Below are 25,512 nucleotides of genomic sequence, written 5' to 3' on the forward strand. Positions count from 1 at the left end.
TGGACATTATTCTGCTAACCTTCTGCCCTCAGCCAATTTCTTACCTGTCCTCAAGTTTTGCCCTGACTTTCCAGAGCTTGGTGATTAATTAGTAATCTTTCAAGTGGAGCCTTATCAATTGTGTTTTGAAAGTTGAAGTACACAATGTCGTAGGGTATGCCATGATTGAATAGTTACTTTCTCAGAACTGGAATTGGTTAGTCAGGATCTTCCTCATCTAAATCCACTTCAACTGTTGATAACTAGTTTGTTGTTGTACAAATAATACTCAAATTTACTCTTAATAACTAAATCATTTTGTTGGAATTGTAGACAATTGAGTTAGTTGTTGCCCCTCCGATTCTAGCCTCTTGTACATGCTCCCCCCTTTCCTTTGCCCTATTGGTGATCATGCTCAGAAATTTTCTTCCTAAATACCTCTGCCTCTTGAACTTCCTTTAAGATACTCCTTTAGACTCTCTGAACAAGCTTATGGTCACTCCAGATAACCCTTTCTTTGGGCTGTACATCCATCCCCCACCCATTTGGTTATACCTGATTTTGTTCTTGAATTTCCTTGTTATAAGGTAATTTTGTCACTCCCCTGCCAAGGTTTACACAGCGCTTTGGATGAACAGTGAATATGTTTTTTGTACCACCTCAGAGAGAAATCAATCCATATACCATCTTGGCCAAACGTGTTGGTGAAACTAATTGGAGTTGTTTTCCCTAGCTAGCAATTGCTAAATGTAAGCATGATGCTAAAAGCCCGATTTTTAAATATAATACTTTTACTACAGTACATCTTGTGATGCAGAAACTTTAGTTTTTAGGATTGTTATAATTTTATTTCAGTCCAGAAAAGATGTCAAATTAAACCACAACCAACCCTCTTTGCTTCCTGTTAGGTCTCAATAGGAAGGTTGGGAACCTGAGATCACACTCTGGTTCTCCGGGGACCTCTTTCAGTGTTGCAACAGGCTGTAGTGACAAGTTGGCTGGTGCTGATTGGTTGGTTTTGAGAAGAGGCGGTGGTTGACTTTACAAATTGAAGAATTTTCGCGTTTAAAAAGTGTTGGGACTCGAAACCTAAAAATAAATAGTAAACTCGATGATAATATTAATAAAAAGCGAGGAGAGCGACGGGCGGGGGAATTGCAGTTGCTAGGGGGCGGTGGGGTGTTTCCGGTTCCGGCTCCGTGTCCCCGGTTCCGGTCTCTGTGTCCGGCTGGAAATGGTGGTGGGTCTGAGCCAGAGTGGAATGGGGGTTTTGGGGACCTGGGTTCTTCTGCTCTTCTCCCTCCTTCCTGTGGCTGAGGGGGCCGGACGGACGCTGGTGCTTCTGGAGAACATCAACATGAAGGAGACGCACTCCATGTTCTTCAGGAGCCTAACAGGTGGGAGGGTGACTTATTCTCAGTGATGGGTGCACAGTGGTAAAGAGAAGGTGGAATGCAAGATCTTGGAGCGATAGAAAAGGAGCTAAATCCGGGGGAGACGCGCATGCAAACATTCAACATTAATGGGCAGGAAAAGACTAGTTGATCCAGCCAGCCTGCCACACGCCGTGATGGCCAGATCACTATGGCTAAACATTTCCCTTCCCGCCTACTCTCCTAACTTTGCAGCCATGCAATCTCCTGGGAGAGGTGAAAATAAACAGGGAAAAGACCCAGAGCCAATATGGGGGGAAACTATTTGCAAAATTCCTCTCTGTCTCCCTCAAGGGATTGAGACCAGTCCAGAAAATCAAATGGACCAATTGTTACCTTTGAAGACACTTTTCTATGTCACCAATGTCTGACTCAGTCAGAAATTAGTCCAGCTCCCTCCTAAATGCATGCAAGAGAGTCAGCACCACCGCATCAGCTAGCAATGTGGGTGATGACTAGATCCCATCAGCGCCAGAGGTCTTTGGAGTCCAGAGAATAGAGGTTAAATGGAACTGATGGGGAGATAATCCAAATTTTGACTGGAATGCTGAGGGGTTGTAATTGTGAAAATTAAGGTAACAAGTGACTTTAAAAGAGCGACCTTCTATTAGCCACTGTACCCTCAGGACAGGGTCAATTCATACCAGTGCTAGTTTATGCTACGTCTTGCTGTAAGTATGACTTGTGTATCTTCGAATGTTCCTCATTGGTTATTGAAATGCACTAACCCGTGCCTTTGTTTGAAATCTCCAATTAGATCTTGGATTTAACTTGACATTCAAGATTTCGGATGATCCTGGTTTGTCTTTGATTAAGTACGGAGAATTTGTATATGATCATCTCATCATTTTTTCCCCATCGGTGGAAGGTAAAGATGTCTGTTTCTTCTGCAATAGCTTTCTCACTTGGAAATTGCAATTTTTAAAAAAGGCTTTTCTAGTTTCCCTGTTTAAAGAAAATCACCGGTAGACTGCAATGGCTTGCTTGGAATGCAGTCATCTGTGTAGTGCGCCCTACCAGCAAGAGAGTTGGAGGGTTTCTAATGTAATGTAAAGTCAACAGGGTTCAATGTCAGGAAATATATTTATTTCTCAGCGCTTTTCCGCTCTCCTTAAAGACATTAACTGCTTTTTGATTTCACCAGTTGTTCTCCAATTCCTTGTCCAAGTTTCCTTTCTTTAATCAAGATCATTGAGGCCACTTGTAAATCCCATATTGGTTCAGCCACAGAATTACATAGAGCATGCAGCACATTTTCAGGCCATTCAACCTGGCCAATCCACACTGATGTTTATATATTCCACGCTGTTCCCTCCCATCCTTCCTTTCAGCATTACTCTCAGTCCATTCCCTTCTCCCTCATGTGCTTATCTAGCTTCCCCTTAAATGTACCTATGATAATGGCCTCAACCATTTCCTGTAATAATCACCACTCGCTTAGTAAAGGAGTTTCTTTTTCTTGAGTTCTTGGTGATTATCTTACATTGATGGCCTCTCGTTTTACACTTCCCGACAAGTGGAAAAACACTCTGTTTAGTCTATCTTTCCTAATTTTAGAGATCCCTATTAGGTTATCTCTCAGTCTTTTTTCAAAAAAAGAGACTGAGCCTGTTCACGTTTTTCTCACCGTTTTGGTATGAGCCTTGTCCATCTTTTTTGCACCCTCTCGAGTGCCTCTAATCCTTTTTATATTTGACAACCAGAACTGTACATGGTACTCCATTTGTGGTCTAATGTTCGATACAAGTTTCGTGTAACTTTTTAATTCTATCTCTTTAGAAATAAACCTTAAATTGCTTTTTGTTATGGCCCTATTAATCTTATTTTCCTTATCAACGTATTTACCAAAATACTTAACTGTGCTCAAATTCATTTGCCAATTCTACATGTTTAATATCTCCTTGTAATTTGTTGCAGTTCTCCTCAGTATTGACTAACTCCTCCAAAAGAATTCTTGTCTTCAAATGTATCTTATGATCTCCTGTCGAGACCGATAACTTTAAATAATATATTTGAATTCCTTGTGAGCAGATTAAAGGAATCGCACAAGATTTTAATTTTTAAGACTGTTACTGTAACAAACAAAGTAAAAGCAACATATGGCTAAACATTACTTAGTAAGCAACTACAGAAAAGATAATCTTTATTAATGTTTTAACACAACTGATAACCACACGCCGCATCTGTATACATTACAACATGCTCTCCATAGGATTACAGTCTTCATAGGAAACAGTCCACAGTCATTCCCAACTTCCAATGAGTCCACGTCTTACCTGCTTTGTCGAATGACAGTGAAAAGGCACTTACCTCCATTTTTTGGAGAATTTCCAAACAAGCAGTAAGGGCCACATCAGTGATTTCTCACCTTGGGTTTGCTAGAACAAATCTTCCAGAGTCTTTAGAACCACGTGATGCATCTCTTCAGCCAGAAACTATCCTCCCTCCTGCGTTCTGCTTGTTGCATACAAGGGAACTCTCAGTCTTCTATCTGCTGACCACACCAGCTGCAGACTTTTATCTCTGTGAGACCTCTCTCTGTCCAAAAACTCGGAGGCCAAAAGGCTGTCTATGGTTAACCGAGCTGCTCCTGCCTTTGTTTTCAGGTGTGAACAGTTTGCACCTTACTCGCAGTGAGTCTCAACCTGAGCCTTGCTGTGCCCCTGGTAACCAGGCCACCCAGGTTTGTTGTCAGGCAGAATTCAAAGCAGTAAACATGACCCTCTTATTCCTCCATTTTACGCTGAATTAAAGATAGAGTCCCAAAACATCATCATCTTATAACACCCTGTATTCATAACATTTAGAAATTATGTTTTTGATTCCAAAGTCTAAATCATTAATATTTCACTATTAAATCACTAATTCAGTATTGACCAGAGTTAGATCTGGGACCTTCCCTCAGTTTGTAATGCTTAGTTTGCTATTGAAGGAGTTCGTATATCTTTCTTCTTGGTCTAATTTTTGGCTGAGAGAGTGGAGAATAAGTCCCTCCCAGGCCGAGGAATGACAAAATAACAAATGTCAGCCCATCTGTCTGCTAGAGAGACCTGGGAGCAGGTTTGGCATTTCTCCATCTGTTTCCCAACTGAAAAGCCAATGAAATAAGGAATTTGAATATTGGGAGAAAGCCAAAAGAGTGAAATTGCAAAGGACAGAAGCCACTAAAAACAGCTAACAGAAATGGAAGTTACTTTAGTTAGTTTAGTATGTTAATTCAGATTTAATACATTTTTAAGAGATTGCTTTGCACTGCCATTAGTGCTGTTTGGCTAATAAGAAAGGAGAATTATGGAGTGTATATTGTGCTGTATCAGACAGTGGGTGCGAACTTCTAAAAGAGATCCACGTGCTGCAATTGAGACCCTAACATTCTCCCACCGCCACCCGACCCCACCCTCTTTTCCCCCCTCCAACACCTCAGCTGATGGAGGTTAGAGTATTACTCTTCCTGGAACCAATGCCTGCTCTATTTGGGGGTGTGGAGGAGTGAGAAAGGATATGCAGCTTGGATTAATGGGAATTTGCTTTTGATTTTAGATTTTGGAGGCAACATCAATGTTGACACTATTGCCACGTTCATCGATGGAGGTGGAAATGTATTGGTTGCTGCAAGCTCAGACATTGGTAAAAATATGAAATAATTATTACATTTGAAATGTCGTGACTTTGGTCATGTGAAGAACACATCAAGCATTATTTTGTGCATTTTAATCTTCATAATCAAAGAACAAACTTGCATCTATTTATAAAGACTATCAATGCCAGGATGTCCCAAAGTGATTGATAGTAAATTAATTAGTTTTGAAGTATAGTCATTGTTGTAATGTAGAGGATGTGGCAGCCAATTTGTGCACAGCAGGGTCCCATAAACATTACTGAAATAAATGTCCAGATACTCTATTTTGGTAATGTTGATTGTGGAAAAAATGTTGGGCTAGGCCACCAGTGAACTCTGCTGCTCTTCAGATAATGAGTGCCCTGGAATCTTACACAGCCTCTTAAAGAGGCAGACAGGGCTTCAGTTTTAGCATCTCAATAGAAAGAAAATATTTCCAACTATGCAGCTCCCTCCCAATGCTGTATTTAAATGTTAACCTAGATTATGTGCTAGAGTATCTGGAGTGGGGTTTTAACCCATGAGCCTCTGACACGCTGGGTTGAAACTGATACATTGTACAAAAATTAATGGAGATATCTGTATATTAATTAAAAGTTTCATTGCCCCCTTTTGATCAGAATATTAATTTTGCAAATTTATAAGTTGTGATTTCTCAGAATGAATATGTAAATGGGTGTTAAAACTTGTTCTCTTAACTGGGAATAAAGCTATAGATGCAAACTATCTTTGTCATTGGCTCTTCCTAGACAGATCTTTCCTCCTGCAGGGAGCATAGTTGTATGGCCATAGTAAAGGAGGAAAATAGATGTTAAACAGATCTTCCATCCTCTTTAGGTTATGGATCTAGTTCCAGGATCTTTGTGTCCCTTTAGAGTAGAAATGCAGATAACTCTGCACAGGGGTGATTTGTCTTTCCCTGTGAGCAGATACCTGGCACCCCTGCTTTTGGTGGCTTGCTTCACCATCTCCTTTACTGGCCTATTGAAATCAGGACCTAGTAGGGGTGGATTGTTGTTGGACAACAGTAATCTGCTGTTTGGACAGCAATTTCTCATTGACCAGGTTCACAGGTTTCATAATTAAAATAGACATTGTGGATTTAGTGTTGCATCAGTTGGAAACCTGGCCCTTTAGTAGCTGGTTGGTATTATTCCTTCAGCTGATCTGTATTTCATAGATGTGTGTTTTATTTAAGCGCACTTTCCTATGTCAGAGAGTACAATACTTTAAGGTGATGCTAGCTTGGCACCAATAGGAAATGAGTATTTTATTGCTTGTGTTGGCCTCAGGCTCAAAATAAACTTATCTACACTTAAATCTACCTACCTTCGCTTATCGATTTCAATTAGAGTATCTTCGGGAATGCTTCCAGTTTCCTTTTTGCTTTTCATTTTCCCATATAGTTGCTGTGATTTCAACTTTATCCCTTATTGCCACTGATACTTGTCTGTATTCTATATGCCACCATGACCGTATCACAAACTCTCATTAAACAGTTTGTGCAATTACTGCCCATTAAAAACTCATGGTTCATAATTTGTTTTTAAGACTTCAAAGCCACTTAGCCTAAAGAATTCCTAATATCATGAATGATCCTTGCATTTTTCACCCACGCCCAACAACATCTTCCCAAATTCTATATGTTCTGGAATGGTTCCTGTAGATTGGAAGGTAGCAAATATAACCCCACTATTTAAGAAAGGAGGGAGAGAGAAAATGGGGAACTACAGACCTGTTAGCCTGACATTCGTAGTAGGGAAAATGCTGGAATGTATAACAAAGGATGTCATAACTGGACACTGAAAATAATGGTAGGATTGGGCAGCGTCAACATGGATTTATGAAAGGGAAATCATGATTGACCAGCCTGTTAAAGTATTTTGAGGATGTAACTAGCAGAATAGATAAGTGGGAACCAGTGGATGTGAAATAAAAACAAAATTCTGGGAAAAACTCAGCAGGTCTGGCAGCATCTGTGGAGAGAGAAACGGAGTTCAAGTTTTGAGTCTGTTGACTCTTCAGAGCTAAAGAGAAGTAGGAATGGTAGATGTGGTCCATTTAGATTTTCAGAAAGCTTTCAATAATGTTCCACATAGGCTAGTAAACAAAATTAGAGCACATGAGATGGGGGTAATATACTGACATTGATTGAGAATTAGTTAACAGACAGAACAGAGGAGGAATAAACATGTCATTCTCAGGTTGGCAGGCTGACAGAATAGTGGGGTACCGCAAGGATCAGTGCTTGGGCTCCATCTATTCTCAATACATATCAATGATTTGGATATGGGGACCAAATGTAATATTTCCAAGTTTGCTGATGACAAAATTAGGTGGGAGTGTGAGCTCTGAGGAAGATGCAAAGAGGCTTCAAGGGGACTTAGAAAAGGCTAAGTGAATAGGCAAAAAAAACGCACCTGGATCATCATGTGCAGTTTTGGTCTCCCCACCCAAGGAAGGAAATACCTCTCATAAAAGAAGTGCAATAAAGGTTTACCAGACTGATTCCTGGGATGGCAGCATTGTCCCCTGAGGAGAGATTGAGGAGACTGGGCCTGTATTCTCTACAGTTTGGAAGCATGAGAGGTGATCTCATTGAAGCATACAAAATTCTTACAGGGCTCGACAGGGTAGATATGGATAGGATGTTTCCCCTGGCTGGAGGTGGGGAATCGAACCAGGGGACACAGTCTCAGAATAATTTGGGACCAGATGAGGAGGACTTTCTTTACTCAGAGGGTGGTGAATCTTTGAAATTCTGTACCCCACAGGGCAGTGGAGGCTCAGTTATTGAGCATGTTTAAGACTGAGATCTTGATTTCTAGTTACTAAAGACATCAAGAGATATGGGGATAGTGCGGGAAAACGACATTGAGGTAGAAGAATACTTGGTATTGGTAAAGTGCATGGTAAAATCGGGCAAAGTCAGCATGGTTTCATCAAGGGGAGGTCATGTCTGACAAATCTGTTAGAATTCTTTGAGGAGGTAATGAGTAGGTTAGACAAAGGAGAGCCAATGGATGTTATCTACTTGGACTTCCAGAAGGCCTTTGACAAGGTGCCACACAGGAGGCTGCTCAGTAAGATAAGAGCCCATGGTGTTAGAGGCAAGGTACTAGCATGGATAGAAGATTGGCTGTCTGGCAGGAGGCAGAGAGTGGGGATAAGGGGGTCCTTCTCAGGATGGCGGCCGGTGACTAGTGGAGTTCCGCAGGGGTCAGTGTTGGGAGCACAACTTTTCACTTTATACATTAATGATCTAGATGAAGGAACTGAGGGCATCCTGGATAAGTTTGCAGATGATACAAAGATAGGTGGAGGGACAGATAGTATTGAGGAGGTGGGGAGGCTGCAGAAGGATTTGGACAGGTTAGGAGAATGGGCAAGGAAGTGGCAGATGGAATACAATGTGGGGAAGTGTGAGGTCATGCACTTTGGTAGGAAGAATAGTGGCATAGACTACTTTCTAAATGGGGAGAGAATTCAGAAATCTGGAGTGCAAAGGGACTTGGGAGTCCTAGTCCAGGATTCTCTTAAGGTTAACTTGCAGGTTGAGTCGGTAGTTAGGAAGGCAAATGCAATGTTGGCAATTATTTCGAGAGGACTAGAATATAAAAGCAGGGATGTGCTGCTGAGGCTTTATAAAGCTCTGGTCAGACCACATTTAGAATATTGTGAGCAATTTTGGGCCCTGTATCTCAGGAAGGATGTTCTGGCCCTGGAGAGGGTCCAGAGGAAGTTCACGACAACGATTCCAGGAATGAAAGGCTTAACATATGAGGAACGTTTGAGGATTCTGGGTCTATACTCGATGGAGTTTAGAAGGATGAGGGGGGGATCTGATTGAAACTTACAGAATACTGAGAGGCCTGGATAGAGTGGACGTGGGGAAGATGTTTCCATTAGTAGGAGAGACTAGGACCCGAGGGCACAGCCTCAGAGTAAAGGGAAGAGCTTTTAGAACAGAGATGAGGAGAAACTTCTTTAGCCAGAAAGTGGTGAATCTATGGAATTCATTGCCACAGAAGGCTGTGGAGGCCAGGTCATTGAGTGTATTTAAGACCGAGATAGATAGGTTCTTGATTGGTAAGGGGATCAAAGGTTACGGGGAGAAGGCGGGAGAATGGGGTTGAGAAACTTATCAGCCATGATTGAATGGCAGAGCAGACTCGATGGGCCGAATGGCCTAATTTCTGCTCCTATGTCTTATGGTCTAAGATCAGTGATAATCTAGTTGAATGGTGGAGCAGGCTTGAGGGGCCGAATGGCCGCCTCCTATTTCCTATTTTAATAGCACCGTGCGGAGTTAATTGTGGAGCAAAGCAGTAGATCATTTAGGAGCTGGGCAAGACTAAGTGACGTCATTGGGTGGAACAGGATAATGTTCGCAAAGGTGGGGAACATTGAATTTTGAGGTGCGAGGGGGCACAATTTTTGCAGGTTCTTTGGGGATTAGGGTAAGGGTGGAGGGTGATGCAGCTGGAATTTTCCAGCATCTCTGAAGGTGAGTTAATTTTTTGTATGCTTGTTTAAAGGGGACCCTTTACGAGAGCTGGGCAGTGAATGCGGAATCGAATTTGATGAGGAGAAAACTTCTGTTATTGACCATCATAACTATGATGTTTCTGATCCTGGCCAGGTAAGGGCATTGGGGAAGGAAGTCATGCTTCATCTAATAGTGATGTATTCCTCACAAGGCAACCTGATTAATGGTTAGAAAGATCTTTGCAAAGTTCTTGTTTCTTTCTCCCCACCCCCACCCCCCCAAAAAAAACCTGGAGCCATAGATTTTAGACATTTTTACTTTTATATGTAATGAATTTTACTTCTGTTAAAGTGAGAAATGCTAGTGCTGAGAAATGGAACACATTTCCAATTTTGCAACCTAATATAAGCATCAAACACTTTGGTCGGTTATGGAACATATATTAAAATTTGTTAGCATTTATTAAATATATTTGTAAAGCAATCATGAATTGTGCCACAAAGGGACTTTAAAAAGAACTGTTAAGCGTTTTAAAAGATTGATTCAAAAGAAAGAAAAGTTGACTATAAATACCTCCTTGTTTCCAAAGCACACACTGATCATTGCTGATAATGAACAACTGCTGAAGGCTCCCACTGTTGTGGGGAAACAACCAAAGAATCCCCTTTTATTTCAGGGAGTTGGGTAAGTGGGTAAGGTATTTCTTGTTCTTATACTCTGTACAGTAAACTTGTAGCAGAACAAAATAATCAATTTGTCGCAAACTTGACCATGAAACGCTGCTCAGTTGTGGCTTGCAGTCTGTGGCCTTTAGAGTATCTTTCACTCCAATCTGAGTTTGGCAATTTAAGTAAACTTGAGTGAGAAACAAGCTAGTTTCATTGCCCGATAACTGCAAGAACTAGCAGTGCGATGTCTTTGATATTGTGCACAGTATTGATATTTGCATTTTGTTCCCTAAAGCATGCATGTTCTTTACTTCTAGTAGTTTTGTTTTTCATTAAATTTTGAAACTGCTGAGTTTCCTTGGAGTGCAAATTGTTTTGCAGGGACAGATGTTGGTTGAGGTTTTGTGATAAGGTCTTGGTGGTATTTGGATGAATACAAGAATAAGTAGTGATGGAGAAAAAGGTTTAAATTACAGCAACTTTAGTTGGAAATAACAAGGAGAAAGGAGGTTGGCAGCATTCAGGGGGATTTATTCCAATCAACTGCAGTAAATACTATACGGTTAGTGTAGATGGTTTTGAGGTTAGACATGTTGGAACTTGGGAGCGTCAGAGTAAGGATTGTCCATGAGCAAAGATGGAAAAGGAAGTGATTTGACCACCAAAAATTATTTAGTCATGTGAAATGTAGCCAGAAGGCTCGTCAAATGATAGAGCACATCTGAGGGTGTTTAAGTGTGAGTTGAAACAAGTTGCTGTGTATCCTTCTATACTCAAGTCTTGAAGCCATACTAATGAAGGCAACTGATCAAGAGTGGAATATTTTATATATGGCCTGTGGAAGAAATTAGTTTGATAGAATTATTTAAAAAAAAATTTGATACCACTTTATATACGATAGCAGCTGTGGGCTGAATGGCTATTGAGCTTTTAATGCAGCAAAAATTCCCAGGTGCTTTGCAGTTGATGATCAGACTGGGGAAGGAGAGAAATCAGGGGAGGTGTCAAAAGGCATAGAGGAGCTAGGTATTGAGGAAACTTTAAGGGGAGGAGGAGATGTAGCAAAGCAGTATGGGGAATTTAGGGATCTTTGCAGAGTGTGGAGGAGAGATAACTGAAGGGTCTGCCAGTAGTGATAAAGTAAGTAGGAGAACATGTAGTAGGCCAGAGGCAAAAGAATGGAGGTTATGAGCATGGTGTTGGAGGAAGTATAGTACAGGAACCAACTAAGTAACCAAGTAAGTACACCAGGGGAGGGGGATGATGCTGTGCTCAGAGCTCAAGAAACAAGCTTGAATGCTGACGTTAACATGTATGTGTATTCACGTCATATTTCAACAAATTATGAAAGATTTTCTGTGCAGACCAACTTTTTATTTCACTTAAAAACTGCAACTTAGTTGGTTTATCTTGAGTCCATCAACCCAAACCCCAATGTTTCTTTTTGTTTCCTTTCTAGTATGGTGGCAGATCCTGATAACCCCCTCGTACTGGATATTCTGACTGGATCCTCCAGCTCTTACTCCTTCTTCCCAGACAAGCCTATCACACAGGTAACTCTTGTGTGTAATCTCCAGGTTGTGGAATGGTCCTCTTCCTCTCCTGGTGAACACATGCTGGAGTCCGGTACTACAGGCAGTCTCTGGTGACCATTTTTCATTCATGATCCTTATAAGGTGGATATTAGTAAGTTATTTGACTGTGGAACCCAGCCAAGTTCATTCCTCGCATTACCTGATAAGTAACACTTTGGGATATTTAAACAAAAAGGATCATGTGATAAAGGTCAGAAAGCTAGGAATTCTGCAGCAAGTAACTCTCCTCCTGACTCCCCAAAGCCTGTTTAGTATCTACAAGGCAGGAGTGTGGTGGAATACTCTCCGCTTGCCTGGATGAGTGCAGCTCCAACAACACTCAAGAAGCTTGACACCATCCAGGACGAAGCAGCCCACTTGATTGGCACCCCGTTCACAAACATTCACTCCCTCCACCACCGACGCACAGTGGCAGCAGTGTGTACCATCTACAAGATGCTGCAGGAACTCACCATGCTCCTTGGACAGCACCTTCCAAACCCACGACCGCTACCATCTAGGACAGGCTTGTCCAACCTTTTTGCTTGGTGGGCCACATTTGCATATTTTTCTCAATCAAGGGGCCGATGAGAAAATTTCAGAAAGACAAGGTTTGCCACAACAATAAACTGAATTTCAAAAAAAAGTTGTTTTAAGGAAAGAAGCAATTGCTGAGCAAAAGTACAGCAATGTCATAGCAATAAATTGTTAATTTAAAAAAGAGTAATCAATGAAAATGACCAGTGTGTGAGAGGGTCAGTGTGTGTCAGGCTCACTCCCAGTCCCAAGGTGCTCACTCACTCACCCTCACCTGTTGTTAGTAGGTGCGTGTGTATGTGTTGATGTGTGGTGGTGAGAGTGAGTGAGAAACCTGGGCGCAAGTGTACAAGTGAAACTGGGCACAACACAGACTCACTTAACCCCCTCCAAACGCTCAGTTTCTCGCACTCACCCCCACACTCTGCCACTCGCACTCCTCTCCCGCCCCCAACACGGTCACTCAGTCTTTCGCACTCCCCCCAACACACACACACAGTCATTCACTCATAATCCCCCACACACTCAGATACGCTCCCTCACTCCCCCCACACACTCTCATACACTCACTCTCCCTCCTCCCCACCCCACACACACTCAGACATGTGCTGTCATTCCCCCAAGCACTCAGACACGCTCTCTCACTCCCCCCATACTTACACTCTCAGGCATGCTCTCTCACCTCCCCCCACACACACATTCGGGCACACTCTCTCACTCCCACACTCACCATGGCATCGTCTCCTTCCTGTGCCGCCAAAACTTTGCCTTTCGTGGGCCCGGTATACCTGGCTCTCTAGGCTTCAGCTCCACCGTTGCTTGGCTCCAGAGGCACCAGCCCAACTATACCTTTGTTTCCCTCGACCTGGCAGCCCTCAGCATACTCACCATGCCAGTGTTCGCTGCTGTTCCAATCAAAAACTGTTTTTCTCCCTCATTTGCTCACTAATGAGCCTATCAGCAGCAAACGTGGGGAGAAATGGCCTGTGATTGGAGGAGCAGCTCCATACAGAACCTTCCATTGAAACTGACCTGTTTGACTGGAATTTTGAAAACTGACTCAAGGGGCTTTGTGGGCCATATACTTTGGACAATCCTGATCCAGAACAAGGGCATCAAACACATGGAAACACCACCAGCTGGAAGTTCCCCTCCAAGCCACTCACCATCCTGACTTGGAAATGTATTGCCATTCCTTCACTGTCGCTGGGTCAAAATCCTGAAACTCCCTCCCTATCAACACTGTGGATATACCTCATGGGGGTTCAAGAAGGCAACTCACCACTGCCTTCTCAAGGGCAATTAGGGATGGGCAATAAATGCTGGCATAGCCAGCGATGCCCACATCCCATGAATGAAATTTTAAAAGCACAGTTCTTAAATTCATCCCTTTCCCAGTTCAAGGGCACTGAGGTAAATTGTCATGCCCCACATGCTCCCCTGTCTCCGATCAGCTAACTCAGTACAAACTACAGATTGAATGAGGGTTTCTGATTTAATCTTTCTTTTCAGTTCAGCCTTTGTTAATTGATTTAATCAAGAGAACTGCAAGAAAGTTCAGTCCTGTTCCATTTTCATTGTACATTTCTTGCCGTATTGAATTTGCTGCCTGCTGGAGTTGTATCTATTTTTACATATACGTGTTTTCACCACTGGGTTAATTTCACAACTACATGCTTGTTGTTGAGCTTGAGGAGTGAAAGCGATGAGCATGCTTTGTGCAACATGTTCTGTTGTGTAGATACTGGGTACTTGAGGGAGACATCTTAAGTGTACATATGGGTACTCTGGTGCATATTGGGCACTCCTTTATGTATATTGCATGTACTATTGGGCATATACTGGGTGCTCTAAGCATGCACATGGCCAAACTGCTTTCCATTGGAGTCCTTGTTCAATTAAAACACGTGTGTTGGAGCTGAACGTGCTCAAATACTACTGCATGGAATGCATGACAGCCAGTAATTCATCTGTAATAACCGATAGCTAAATGTATATGTATAATAGGAAGGGAAAAGACAACCAGTTTTGTGACAAACATCTATATTTTTCCACATTGTGTTAGTATCCTCATGGTGTGGGAAAGAACACCTTGCTGATTGCTGGACTCCAGGCCCGGAACAATGCTCGTGTAGTTTTCAGTGGCTCTATTGATTTCTTCAGTGATGCCTTCTTCAACTCTCCTGTACAGAAAGCTACTCCAGGAGCTGAGAGGTAAGATGAGGTACCCAAAGTTACTTTGCAAGGTATAAGATTTTTCATCAGTAACTTACACTCCTACCAATTCATTGTCACTACATTTCAGAAAGAAAACTTATCATTTAAAAAATAAATTATTCTTGGGGAATCCAGGCAAGGTCGCATTTATTGTCCCCAAGAAGGTGGTGGTGGCCCTGCTTCTTGAACCATTGCAGTTTTTGTACTCTCTCAATGGCGTTAGGTAGGGAATACCAGGATTCTGATTCATTGCCAATGAAGCAATGATGATTTATGTCCGGTTTGGATGGACACTTGGAGATGATGGTATTCTAACAGCATTGCTGTTCTTCTCTTGGTGTTAGTTGTCACAGATGAGGGAGGTGCAGCTGAAGCATGCTTGAATAGATACTGCATTGGATCCTAAAGATAGTACACACTGCAGCTACTGGAGGTGGGATTGGATATTGAGCCTGGTGGTAAGGACAGCAATCAAGTGAACTCCTGTACCTTGGACAGTGCTAAGCTTGTTTCAAATTGTGGCTGTACCAAACCAGGCGCATGGTGTGTATTTCATCGCATTCTTGACTTGAGTGTTGTGGATAAGGAGGCTCTGAGGGGTCAAGAGTTGTGAGCCGCTAGTTGCAGAGTACCAAGCCTCCTGCGTTGTTGGTGTGGCTGGTCCAGTTCAGCTTTTGGTCAGTCGTGAACCCCAGGATGTTGATGAGGGACTCACTGATGGTGTCATTAATGGTAATGGAGAGCTGGCTAGGAGTTCTGATGAATGGGTATTACCTGACGCTTGTTGGGCCAACTCTGGATTTCATGAGCTTTAACTGGAGGAATTAGAGGTCAAACATTGTCTTAATTTTAAAATTCTCAACCTTGTTTTCAAATCCCTCCATGGCCTCCCCCTTTCCTATCTCTCCTGTACTTCCCACTTCACAAGAGCCCTCTAATTCTGGTCTCTTGTGCATCCCTGATTTTAACCACAGCATCATTGGTGACCGTCGGTTGCCTAGGCCCCAAGCTTTGGAATAACTTCCCTAAAGCTGTCCGCCTCTCTACTTTGCTTCCCTCCTTGAAGACACTCCTTAAAATCTATCTCTTTGACCAAACTTTTGACCTAATATCTCCTTGCGTGGATCAGTGACATACTATAATTCTCCTGTGCAGCACCTTGGGGTGTTTTATTATGTTAAAGGTGCTATAAAAAATAAGATCTGGTTGTTGAAATGTGATTTTTTTTTAACAATATATTGTGGCTTGGTAAGCAAATTTTGCAAAAGGAAACTACTCAATAATAATAAATATTTTTCAGAATAAGATTATGGGAATTGTGTAGTTGACTTCTTAATCTGGGTGAGCATGTTTTGACCTCAGCATGGTTTTTAATCTCATTTCAGACTGCAGCAGATTTTGCAATGCAATAAAACCTCTTTCTTCTGCTGACTGCTCAATATCCAGATACTTCTTCCATTCAGCGAAAGCGTGAATGTGGGAATGTGAAATTTTAAAAAAGTAACATCTTTGAACCCAAAGATTTATTTGAACAGAAGCAGTTGCGCATCTGGGGTGCTGAATGATCAGTCTGATGGCACACTGCCACTCAACACCAATAAGTAGCCATTTTGGGGATATCTCTGAAGTTGTGGAGCTGAGATTGAGAATTGGGGACGTAAAGTTTTATAGTTGTAACATTGCTAGATCCAAAGGGGGATAGTCGATCATAATTACAGAGCATAAAATTTGGACCAAGGTGTGCAGGTCACTGCAATAAACATTCCAGAATTCCTCCCTACTCTGATATGTGAATTTGATATTGGTGTAAGATTATGTTAGAGTTTGATGTAATATGAACTTTTTCTTGAATTTAGATTCTCAAAAACTGGGAACTATGAGCTGGCAGTGGCACTATCCCGCTGGGTATTCAAAGAGGAAGGAGTTCTCCGTGTTGGAAAGGTGTCTCACCACCCTGTTGGAGAAATCAAACCGCCAAATGCCTATACCATAACTGACCTGGTGGTAAGTACAAATGAAACTCATACTAATTGTTAGAACTTTTCGTGGATATTTTAGGAGATATTTTGAATTAAATAATTATGCGGTGGGGACTTGTGGCAGCTGAAGAGGCTTAAAGGGGAGCAAAGGCATAGTGGTATTGTCACTGGACAAGTAATCCAGAGACCCAGGGTAATGCTCTGGGGACCCGGGTTCGAATCCCACCACGACATATGGTGGAATTTGAATTAAATAAAAACCTGGAATTAAAAGTCTAACGTCGATTGTTGTAAAAACTCATCTGGTTCACTAATGTCCTTTAGGGAAGGAAATCTGTCGTCCTTACCTGGCCTGGCCTACACGTGACTCATGGTTGACTCTTAAATGCCCTCTGAAATGGCCTAGCAAGCCACTCTGTTGTAACAAACCGCTACAAAGTCACAGAAAAGGATGAAACCGGATGGATCACCCTGTATCGACCTAGGCACCGGGAACAACAACGGCAATCTCAGCCATGTCGACTCTGCAAAGTCCTCCTTACTAACATCTGGGGGTTAGTGCCAAAATTGGGAGAGCTGTCTCATAGACTAGTCAAGCAACAGCCTGACATAGTCACTCTCACAGAATCACACCTTACAGATAATGTCCTAGACTCCTCCACCACCACCACCACCATCTCTGGGTATGTCCTGTCCCATCGGCAGGACAGGCCCAGCAGAGGTGGTGGTATACAGTCGGGAGGGAGTTGCCCTGAGAGTCCTCAACATCGACTCTGGACCCCATGAAGTCTCATGGCATGAAATCAAATATGGGCAAGGAAACCTGCCGATTACCACGTACTGCCCTCCCTCAGCTAATGAATCAGTGCTCCTCAATTTTGAACACCACGGAGGAAACACTGAGGGTGGCAAGGCTGCAGAATGTTCTCTGGGTGGGGGACTACAATGTTCATCACCGAGTGGCTTGGTAGAACCACTACTGACAAGCTGGCTGTGTCCTAAATGACATCGCTACTAGACTGGGTCTGCGGTAGATGGTGAGGGAATCAACAAGAGAGAAAAACATATTGATCTCATCCTCACCAACCTGCCTGTCACAGATGCATCTGTCCATGACAGTATCGGTAAGAGTGGCCATCGCACAGTCGTTGTGGAGACGAACTCCCACCTTCACATTGAGGATACTCTCCATCGTGTTGTGTGGCACAACCACTGTGCTAAATGGGATAGATTTCGAACAGATCTAGCAACTCGAGACTGGGCATTCATGAGGCACTGTGGGCCATCAGCAGCAGCAGAATTGTACTCGAACACAATCTGTAACCTTGTGGTCCGGCATATTCCCCACTCCACCATTACCATTAAGCCAGGGGATCAACCCTGGTTCAATGAAGAGTGCAGGAGGGCATACTAGGAGCAGCACCAGGCGTACCTAAAAATGAGGTGTCAACCTGGTGAAGCTATAATACAGGACTACTTGTGTGCCAAACAGCATAAGCAGCAAGTGATAGAGCTCAGCGATCCCACAATCAACGGACCAGATCTAAGCTCGGCAGTACAGCACATCCAGCCGTGAATGGTGGTGGACAATTAAACAATTCACTGGAGGAGGAGGAGGAGGCTCCACAAATATCCCCATCTTCAATGATGGAGGAACTGAGCACATCAGTGCAAAAGTTAAGGCTGAAGCATTTGCTACGATCTTCAGCCAGAGGTGCCTAGTGGATGATCTATCTCAGCTTCCTCCAGAGGCCCCCAGCATCACAGATGCCAGTCTTCAACCAGTTAGATTCACTTCGTGATATCAAGAAACGGCTGAAAGCACTGATACTGCAAAGGCTATGGTCCCTGACAATATTCCAGCAAGAGTACTGAAGACTTGTGCTCCAGAACTTGCCACACCCGTAGCCAAGCTGTTCCAGTACAGCTACAAGACTGACATCGAACTGGCTATTTGGAAAATTGCTCAGGTATGTCATGTAAACAAAATGCAGGGCAAATCCAATCCGGCCAATTACCGCCCTATCAATCCATTCTCGATCAGCAGTAAAGTATTGGAATGGGTCATCAACAGTGCTATCAAGCAACATTTGCTTAGCAATAACATGCTCACCAACGCCCAGTTTGGGTTCCGCCAGGGCCACTCAGCTCCTGATCTCATTACAACCTTGGTTCAAACATGGACAAAAGATCTGAACTCCTGAGGTGAGGTGAGAGTGACTGCCCTTGACATTAAGGCTGCATTTGACTAAGTGTGGAATCAAGGAGCCCTAGCAAAACTGGAGTCAATGGGAATCGGGGAAAACTCTCCACTGGTTGGAGTGATACCTAGCACAAAGGAAGATGGTTGTGGTTGTTGGTCAGTCGTCTCAGCTCCAGGACATCACTGCAGGAGTCCCTCAGGATAGTGTCCTTTGCCCAACCATCTTCAGCTGCTTCATCAATGACCTTCCTTCCATCATAAGGTCAGAAATGGGGATGTTCACTGATGATTGCACAATGTTCAGCACCATTCGCGACTCCTCAGATACTGAAGCAGTCCATGTCCAAATGCAGCAAGACCTGAACAATATCCAGGCTTGGGCTGACAAGTGGCAAGTAACATTCGTGCCACACAAGTGTCAGGCAATGACCATCTCCAACAAGAGATAATCCAGTCATCACTCCTTGATGTTCAATGGCATTACCATCACTGAATCTCCCACTATCACCATCCTGAGGGTTACTATTGACCAGAAACTGAACTGGACTAGCCCTATAAATACTGTGGCTACAAGAGCAGGTCAGAGGCTAGGGATTTTGTGACTAGTAACTCACCTCCTGACTCCTGAAAGCCTGTCCTCCATCTACAAGGTGCAACTCAGGAGTGTGATGGAATATTCTTGACTTGCCTGGATGAGTGCAGCTCCCACAACACTCAAGAAGCTTGACACCATCCAGGACAAAGCAGCCCACTTGATTGGCACCCCATCCACAAACCTTCACTTCCTCCATCTCTGACACACAGTAGCAGCAGTGTATACCATCTACAAGATGGACTGCAGGAATTCACCAAGGCTCCTTCGACAGCACCTTCCAATCCCACGACCACTACCATCTAGAAGGACAGTACAAGGGGCAGCAGATTAATGGGAACACCACCACCTGGAAGTTCCCATCCAAGTCACACCATCCTGACTTGGAAATATATCGCTGTTCCTTCACTGTTGCTGAGTCAAAATCCTGGAACTCCCTTCTTAACAACACTGTGGGCGTACCTACACAACATCGACTGCAGCAGTTCAAGAAGGCAGCTCACCACCACCTTCTCAAGGGCAACTAGGGGTGGGTGACAAATGCTGGCCCAGCCAGCGAAGCCCATAATCCCATGAATGAATTATTTTTTAAAAAGTGGGAATTCTGCTATCAAATGGGAATTGGGAAGAGTTAGGGGACGTGATGGTTGCAAGTGCAATTGAAGAATTAAGCTTTCTGAAAGCAATTGAAAGTAGGGAGAGATGTAGCAAGGCAGAGAAGTTTAGAGGGAAAATTTTTGAGAGCAGGGTATTCTGGCTGAATGCCTTGCCGCCTCTGATGGGGAGTTTGCACACTAGAGGAGGCTCAAATAAGCAGAGAAGGTGACATGTTGACTAAAGGATGTGCAGAGATAGAGTAGAGTAAGGCTATGAAATGATTGTGTACACAAATTTTCAAGTCAGCCTGCGCTTGCTTCTCTCATTGTGGACATAAGGACCCTCACTTGAAGATTTACTTTTTGTTGTAAGGAAACCTGACAATTCAGTACTGTTGTAAATTTAAATGCAAGTGGAGTGATTAAAAACTGGGCACAGGTCTTTCAATCTCTGTTTATCTGCCCCCCCTTTCACAACTTAAAGGGTCACTTAAAGGGTCAGTAGATAATTGGGAATTGGGGGGGGGGGGGGGGCGGCGCGGTTGGGTTGGGTTGGGAGGGTGGGGGGTGGTTGGGGATATTATGACTATATTTGCTTTTTGCTCGTTTTGCCTGTCTCTCTCGTTCCCTTTGTACATCGAAGAGAGTCATTTTCATGCTAATAGACTTGGATCTTATTCATCTTCTTTGACAATGAAGCTGCTCTATAACCTTTAGTGGCTACAGAGCAACATCATTGCCTCTTGAGAGTTTGGATAAACTCCATTAGTTGAAAATTAAATTGCGTATATAGTTAGACTCTGTAAGCTAGGTCATTTAGCTTTTTTCAAAATTTCAAATGAGATTTGAATTCCTGGTCAAATAGTGGAGTGAGATGGGGCCCTTTACACTCCACTAAGAAGCAAAACTATATGATGGAACGTAATGGGGGATTATTCTCTCAATCCGCTGACTTTTTATTGACTTTCTGTTTATGTACTTTATTCTTTCATTATTCAAATGTAAGTACCCAAGTCTGATTCTTTAAGGTCTGATCACAATTCCCTCTATAGCGGACTCTTCTGTGATGCTGTGAGGGTCTTTGGGTTGATTTGTGATATTTGTAATGTTCTGTCTTGGTGCAGGAGTACAGCATTGTTATTGAGAAGCTTTCCAATGGGAAATGGGTCCCATTCGATGGAGATGACATTCAGCTGGAGTTTGTTCGAATCGATCCATTTGTTAGAACTTACTTGAAGAGAAATGGTGAGTTGAATCTATATGACTCCAGTGATGGGAAAACATCATGACGTTTAGCTGCATTTGGCCTAAAGAGCAGAGTGTTAATATATGAATAGTGTTCTATCTTGTGATGCATATTGAATATCTAATGTTTTACCATAATTCTGAAAGTCAGATAATATGTTAGTGCTGTTCTCATAGAGGAAAGGTTATTGCTAAGTGGGAATGGGGAAGGGAGCAGGGGCTTGGCTCTGAGAGAAATATGCTGTTCAAACCGCAGATGTAAAGTACTGAATTAGTTTCCATGAGTGTAGGCTCCATTGCCTCAAAACAGAAAATCCCGGCATCTAAGACCTTTGTCAGACTTGCTTAGAATGTGACAGAAATAGACTGTGGGTTACCTCTCCCCAAAATATACATCCAGGTTAAACAAGTTTATGGCACTTCTGGAATTTGATTAAGTAGATCTAGTGGGAGAAGGGATATCATGAATTACCTAGAGGATGCCAGTGACAAAAGTTCAAGAATCATAACCTCGGGACAAACAATGAAGATGATTGAAAGGTGATTATCAGCAGGATTTATCCAAACAATGGGGAAAAGCATTGTATGAGAAGTAACAGGTTTTAATTTTGGTTTAGTGCTCATGTTGAGAGATGTTAGTGCTGGGAAATGGAACTATTCCCATTTAGGGTCAACATCAGATTGCCAAACTCAATTCACAGAGGTCTGTTTCAGATGGGAAACTTTTATCCCATCAGCCTAGACTAGGTGAAAGAACACAAGGACAAAGACACAGGAAATGCAGTGTTGGGAGTCAGCACCTGCCATGTTTCTCTCCTTTTTGTTTGCCTGCCAACTTCTGTTTATCTTATTTCTGTGTCTCTTATCTATACAGCTTGAGAATGGATTTCATAGTAATGAATGTAGAGCTTATCCTTGCAGCTCATCAAGATTGGAAAATATTCTGTAATCTATATGTCTTGTTTTCCCAGATGGTAAATACAGCATGCAGTTCAAACTGCCTGACGTTTATGGTGTGTTCCAGTTTAAAGTAGATTACAACAGGCTTGGATACACACATCTATACTCTTCCACCCAGGTATGCATCAGGCTAAACATTTGAGCAGCAACGTTGCTTGACACTTAACTGACTTCATTGTGTACTAGATGTGTAAAAGGCTTGCAAAGATTGAAAATATTCATCTGACGTCACTCCTGATGGCATATGGAAATTGCTGGGGAAGACTGTTCGGTCTTTGTTGAACAAAATCATTTCCCATTCATTATTCTATTCTGTTTAAGTTGGAAAAGGTTTCCGCATTATCATTCTGACACTCGAGTATGATTTCTGTTGCTTGTGCAACTGCTAATCATTCCTTTGAGAGGCAGCCTTCACTTACAACAGGGGAAATGACCTAGGGGAATGACACTGAATTAGTAGGGACAGATGGGAGTAGGAAGCACAAAGGGACATAAACAGATTGAATTCCATTTGATTTTCCCACTCAATGTAGACAATTGTGAGGTCATCCACCTTGGACTTGAGAGAGAGAAACTGGTATTTTCTAAACAACGAGAAACTAGAACTGCAGAGGAGCAAAGAGATTTAAGAGTGCAGCTACACACATTAAAAGCTGGAAGACAGGAACATAAGCAGTCACAAAAGGCTAATGGAATGTTGGCCTTAATCTCAAGAGGGCTGAAATACAAAGTAGAGAGCAGAGCAGAGTACAAAGAGAATGTTTCTTATGCTTCAATTGTATAGGAGCCTTGATCAGACTCCATCTTGAGTATTGGGTTGAGTTTTGGGCATCACATCTCCAGGACATATTTACCTAGGCTTTATGAAATTGTACATTTTGATGGCATGGTGCTTGTGGGAAAATAAATTGATGCACCTATGGTTCTTGGGAGCAGTGTGAGTCAAGGGATTGAAGCATTTGTTTGGTTTTGGGAAGGGTCTGTATACTTGTGTGGCTTGCAGGATGGCAGGTTACACTGAGTGAATCACCAAGAAAAGGCCAGAATAGATTTTTCCATTTCCAGGCAACATCAATTGTTCTGATGAGCATCTGCTTCACATTTGCTTTAGCCACATGTTTTTGTGGGAAGGGCTGCATTTCACTGTGGGAAATGTCTCTTTTTTTGGGTTATTCCTCCACCTTCAGCCATTTTGATGCCCTTCTGGCCACAGGCTCTCCAGCAGTCATCTGTAGTGGAAGGATGGACAACATAGAACTTGTGTGGGGTCTTGTATTTGTGACCTATGATTGAGTTGTCAGATATTTTTTCACAGGACAGTTTAGAAGTGAGTAGAATAACTTTTTTTTACTTTAAGTCTAACCAAATCTGTTTCTTTTTGTCCAAGGTGTCTGTTCGACCCCTTCAGCACACTCAGTACGAACGCTTCATCCCCTCTGCCTACCCATACTACGCCAGTACCTTCTCCATGATGGTCGGACTCTTCTTGTTCTCGGTGGTCTTCTTGCACATGAAAGAGAAAGAGAAGGCAGAGTGAACTGGGATTGCAGTGTGCTATGTTCTTGGCATCGGCAATGCTGAGAGTTTAAGTTGGTTTAAACTGGTGATAGATGGGTGCAAGTCCTAGCCTTTTGTATTGGTCATGGAAATTTCTTGGAGCCCAGACTATGTAGGATGCAACAAAACTTCAAATCCCAATTATTATTGATCCCTCCATTGTTCAGAGGTTAGCCATGAACTGCAGGTTACTGAAAGTGGGTGTATAAATTCTCCTTCTGGAGCTAATTGTTGAATCCATGTATTCTTATTTTACTGTGGGAGATGATATACTTCTGTGAAAAGAATTTATAAAAGTTGGCTGAGAACCAGGTTCATCTTTCACTCTGAGGATAAAGTTCATTGTTTCCATGGCTGGGACAGATGATTGGAAATTATTAGAACTCTTGATGGTTCTTCACTAGTTAAAGTGACAGCTGCATAAACACAAGAACAAGAAAAACTGGAAGTTTTTGCATTCGTCTATCACCAGTTCAAATCAAGATTATGTAAGAGTTAACCACTTGGTCACTCTTCAAAGTGATCTAACCCTTTGGCCAATAAGAGATTAAAATGAACTGGGAAAAATTTATTTTCATTGATCTATTGACAGTTGTTTAATTTATAATGTCTCCCTCCAGTTTTCCCGATCTCTGCACCCACAATGATGTAACTTCTGCTCAAAATTAATTTTCCAGACCATCGGAAATAAAGTTTAACATTCCATGTATTGTGGTTTCCATTTCTTTTAACTCCAAATATGTTCTATGGTCAGGTCCCATTGTATTAATTTTGTCTCACTTGCCATCCATGAGGTGATGTCTTGGTATCCAGCAAAATGACCCAGACTTCCATCGTTGCTAAATGTGAAGTCAGATCAAATCAGGGCCTATGTTGGAGTGTTTGTTTCTAAGAGATGGTAATTATTTTGTACTCACTTTTGCTGGAGTGCAGACCTCATACTTTGCCCTTGTGACAATTTGTCAAATGTCAGCTGGCTATTTTACTACATTGGTGGGAGGAGAACATCATAGCTGCAACCCATCTCCCCTGGAGCTGCTGAGACCAATTTAATACCATACTGCCATTTTGGCTGAGAGCACCAGAGGGGAAATTGATAAAAAACAAAAAGCTACTGCGGATGCTGGAAATCCAAAACAAAAACAGAATTACCTGGAAAAACTCAGCAGGTCTGGCAGCATTGGTGGAGAAGAAAAGAGTTGACGTTTCGAGTCCAACATGACCCTTCAACAGAAATTGACCCTGGAACCTTCTGCCCCTAGTGGCCCAGTACCCTGGATTGTTCAAAGCAAGTTATAATAGAAAATGTACATTTTCATGTTGCCAAAAGTTTTCAAAATGTCAAATACAGATGCATGAACATTGTAACCACAATTGGTTTGTTTGATTTAATCAATGTTAAGGCTGAGTGATTTAGCTGTGACTTGAAAACATGAATATTCACAATGATTAGATTCAAAACTAGCTTTCTAGCTGATTCAAAAGTAATTCAATTTCTGGACAACACAGACCTTCAGGGAAGAGGACAAAATGTTTCTTTAAATAAATAAAATAAGGGTGTAATTCTTAAATTGTGCTTCATCAGGGATTTAATTAATTGGAAGGAAAATAAAGAGTCCTGATTGTCTGCTGCATCTGGCTTTGAGCAAATATCTAGGAATTTAAATAAATTCTAGTTACCAAGTTGACACTAAACTAACACCCAGGAGCCTTTTCTTTTAGATTGTGGGCTCATTTCTGAAAGCAAGGATATATTTTCCTGAAGTCACCATCAGTGGATTTGGACAGTTAGGCTACAGTAATTCTAACTCGGATTTGGGGGGGATATTGTTAAAAGTACTGAATGTATTTCCTCACCAAGATG

General features: G+C 42.4%; 1 protein-coding gene across 1 annotated transcript; it reads left to right on the forward strand.

Moving 5' to 3' along the window:
• Positions 1 to 1,004: 1,004 nt before the first annotated feature.
• Positions 1,005 to 24,357, forward strand: ddost (dolichyl-diphosphooligosaccharide--protein glycosyltransferase subunit (non-catalytic)). The gene is made up of 11 exons (XM_078558069.1): positions 1,005 to 1,376; positions 2,170 to 2,280; positions 4,953 to 5,039; positions 9,570 to 9,673; positions 10,110 to 10,204; positions 11,648 to 11,741; positions 14,365 to 14,513; positions 16,373 to 16,520; positions 21,011 to 21,131; positions 22,103 to 22,209; positions 23,479 to 24,357. The coding sequence occupies exons 1-11, from the start codon at positions 1,214 to 1,216 to the stop codon at positions 23,626 to 23,628; spliced, it is 1,329 nt and encodes a 442-aa protein (XP_078414195.1). The 5' UTR covers positions 1,005 to 1,213; the 3' UTR covers positions 23,629 to 24,357.
• The last annotated feature ends 1,155 nt before the right edge of the window (positions 24,358 to 25,512 follow it).

The sequence above is a fragment of the Cetorhinus maximus genome, chromosome 15 (assembly GCF_964194155.1).
Source record: "Cetorhinus maximus chromosome 15, sCetMax3.hap1.1, whole genome shotgun sequence".
NCBI classification, from domain to species: domain Eukaryota; kingdom Metazoa; phylum Chordata; class Chondrichthyes; order Lamniformes; family Cetorhinidae; genus Cetorhinus; species Cetorhinus maximus.

What these genes read in the sequence shown, in the direction of transcription:
- ddost (XM_078558069.1), top strand. Translation starts at nt 1,214, where the DNA reads ATGGTGGTGGGTCTGAGCCAGAGTGGAATGGGGGTTTTGGGGACCTGG. An exon ending in AACTTACTTGAAGAGAAATG is followed by an intron (nt 21,132 to 22,102) that starts GTGAGTTGAATC and finishes TTGTTTTCCCAG; the next exon opens with ATGGTAAATACAGCATGCAG. An exon ending in ATCTATACTCTTCCACCCAG is followed by an intron (nt 22,210 to 23,478) that starts GTATGCATCAGG and finishes TTTTTGTCCAAG; the next exon opens with GTGTCTGTTCGACCCCTTCA.